At 50.8% G+C, this 2,813-nt stretch overlaps 1 protein-coding gene across 1 annotated transcript; it reads left to right on the forward strand.

The window, feature by feature from the left end:
- The first annotated feature begins 408 nt into the window (after positions 1–408).
- LOC115083343 (uncharacterized mitochondrial protein AtMg00860-like) lies at positions 409–783 on the forward strand. The gene has a single exon (XM_029587144.1). It carries the CDS (start codon positions 409–411, stop codon positions 781–783), a length of 375 nt encoding a protein of 124 aa, XP_029443004.1.
- Positions 784–2,813: the final 2,030 nt, after the last annotated feature.

The raw sequence follows: 2,813 nt of genomic DNA on the forward strand, positions 1-2,813 counted from the left end.
ACTCTCCTGCAGGAGCGGGCTTCTTTTTTGTAGCCAAAAAGGATGGCTCTCTTAGGCCATGCATAGACTATCGAGGGTTAAATTCAATCACAAGAAAGGATCGGTATCCCTTGCCTCTGATCCCGGAATTGCTCGATAGACTACAAGGGGCCAAGGTCTTTACAAAACTGGATCTGCGTGGGGCATACAATCTGGTTCGTATTCGTCCGGAAGACGAGTGGAAGGCAGCATTCAACACTCGCGACGGACATTACGAATATTTGGTAATGCCTTTCGGCTTATGTAATGCTCCTGCTGTCTTCCAGAATCTTATGAATGAGGTACTCCGGGAAATGCTTCATTCTTTTGTCATAGTATACCTCGATGACGTCTTGATCTATTCTCAAGATCTCTCTACGCATCACCAACATGTTAAGCGGGTTTTACAAGCCCTTAGAGACAATCACATACGCCAAACTTGAGAAATGCCAGTTTGAATGTGAGACACTTCCGTTCTTAGGATACATTGTTTCCTCGTCTGGCTTCCAGATGGATCCTGAAAAAGTGGCAGCCATTATCAATTGGCCTCGTCCGTCTGGCCTGAAGGCCTTACAGCGCTTCCTTGGCTTCGCCAACTTTTACAGGCATTTCATACCTCATTACTCTCAGAAAGTAGCTCCTCTCACCGCGCTTACCCGCAAAGGAGTCAACGCCCACGATTGGCCTACTACCGCCTCCAATGCCTTCGAAGAATTGAAGCAAGCATTTCTAGCAGCACCTTGCTTACGTCACCAGGATCCATGACGCCCCTTCATCGTGGAGGTCGATGCCTCTAACCTAGCGGTCGGAGCAGTCCTCAGTCAACACGATACTTCTGGCAAGTTAATGCCCTGTTCCTACTTCTCCAAGAAATTCTCGCCTGCTGAATGTAATTACGGCATCGGAGACAAGGAACTTTTAGCCATCAAGTTAGCCTTCGAAGAATGGAGGCAGTGGCTAGAAGGAGCTAACCATCCGGTGACCGTGTATACTGACCATAAGAATTTACTGTATTTAGCCCAAGCTCAGCGACTGAATCCACGGCAAGCGAGATGGTCACTTTTCTTCAGTCGCTTCAATTTTATTCTTAAGTATCGACCAGCAGAAAAGAATATTCGTGCAGACGCCCTGTCTTGTACCACCCAGCTGGAAGAAGAGGAGGATCCTCCGCAACCTATCCTGGATCCTGCATGTGTTCAACTAACTACCACCTCGCTTGACTCTACAAGTAAGACTCCGGTCTCGAAAAGGCTCCGGAGAAAAGTTTTGTCTTGGGGACACAATACTTTGTCCGGAGGACACACCGGCAGACACAGAACATTGGACCTCATAAACCGCTTTTATTGGTGGCCTGGACTTCGACGTGACGTCTCGCTCTACGTTAACTCCTGCTCCTCCTGCGCCCTGCAAAAACCACTAACTGGTCCTCAGAGAGGTTTACTGCAACCGTTACCGGTGCCTACGGAACCCTGGACACATATAGCCACGGACTTTGTGGTAGAACTTCCGCCTTCCCAAGGCAAGACTGTGGTATGGGTCACGGTGGATCGCTTTTCTAAAATGGCTCACTTCGTGCCCTTGCCCAAACTACCTTCCGCTACTGAGTTGGCTTCTCTGTTCACGCACCACGTGTTTCGCATCCATGGCCTGCCCCAAGACATCGTGTCTGACAGAGGCCCACAATTCACGGCCAGATATTGGAGGGCCTTATGCAAGAAATTTAAGATCCAGTTGAGTTTCTCTACAGCCTTTCACCCGCAAAGTAACGGTCAAACAGAACGCATGAATCGCTCTTTAAAGATGTTCTTACGAGCGTTTATCAACCACAAACAAGACAATTGGGTGGATCTCCTACCTTGGGCAGAGTTTGCCTACATTAATCAAATACATGCGGCGACAGAGAAGTCGCCCTTCCAAATTGTGTATGGCAAACAACTTAAGCCACCATTGCCCTTGCCTGTACCCACCTCTTCACCTGCCGCTCAGTTGACTGCTGACCAACTGGGTAAACTTTGGACCTCTACTCAACGCTGACTTCAGAAAGTCGCACACACTGCTAAGCACTACTATGATCGACACCGGAAACCCGCACTCTCTTTCCTTCCTGGCGATCATGTGTGGCTTAGTACAAAAAACATTCATTTAAGACAACCTTCCACGAAGTTGTCACCCAAGTTCTGTGGTCCCTTTCGCGTAGCAGAAAGGGTAGGTCTGGTCTCCTATCGCCTACGGCTCCCTACCACTCTACGCATCCATGATGTCTTCCACGTCTCCCTGTTAAAACCAGTGGTTCTTTCCAGGTTTCATCCCAAACCACTCGAAGACTGTTCCACTCCCACAGCTGAGGATCCCACATTTCAGGTACGAGAGGTTCTAGATGCTCGATTTGCCAACAGGCGTTGGGAATACTTGCTAGCATGGGAGGGTTGTGGGAACGAAGACAATACGTGGGAGCCTGCCCGCAATATCTTGGACAAAACCCTCCTGCAGCAGTTCCATCTAGACCATCCTGACAGGCCGAGTCCTTTGAAGAGGGGGCGTAAGGGGGGGGGGGGGGGGTACTGTTGCGGTCCCGGTCGCTAGGCTAGCAACCGGGTCCTTACCTTTTCACCGGCTCCCCCATGCCCGCTGCGATCCGCCGCTCCCGGGGCCGACTCGACCGCATGGCAGCGGCTCGTGCCTGACTCCTCCCCCTGCCGGGGAACGCGCGCATGCGCGCGTAGAAACAGCTTTTGTAGGTCCAGCACCCGGAAATGCTGAACCGCCCCGTTTTTTACGTCAGACGCCGGCAGGCT

This window comes from Rhinatrema bivittatum, chromosome 2, assembly GCF_901001135.1.
Source record: "Rhinatrema bivittatum chromosome 2, aRhiBiv1.1, whole genome shotgun sequence".
NCBI classification, from domain to species: domain Eukaryota; kingdom Metazoa; phylum Chordata; class Amphibia; order Gymnophiona; family Rhinatrematidae; genus Rhinatrema; species Rhinatrema bivittatum.

Excerpts from the sequence above, each read along its gene's own strand:
- LOC115083343 (XM_029587144.1), top strand. The coding sequence starts at position 409 with ATGTTAAGCGGGTTTTACAAGCCCTTAGAGACAATCACATACGCCAAA.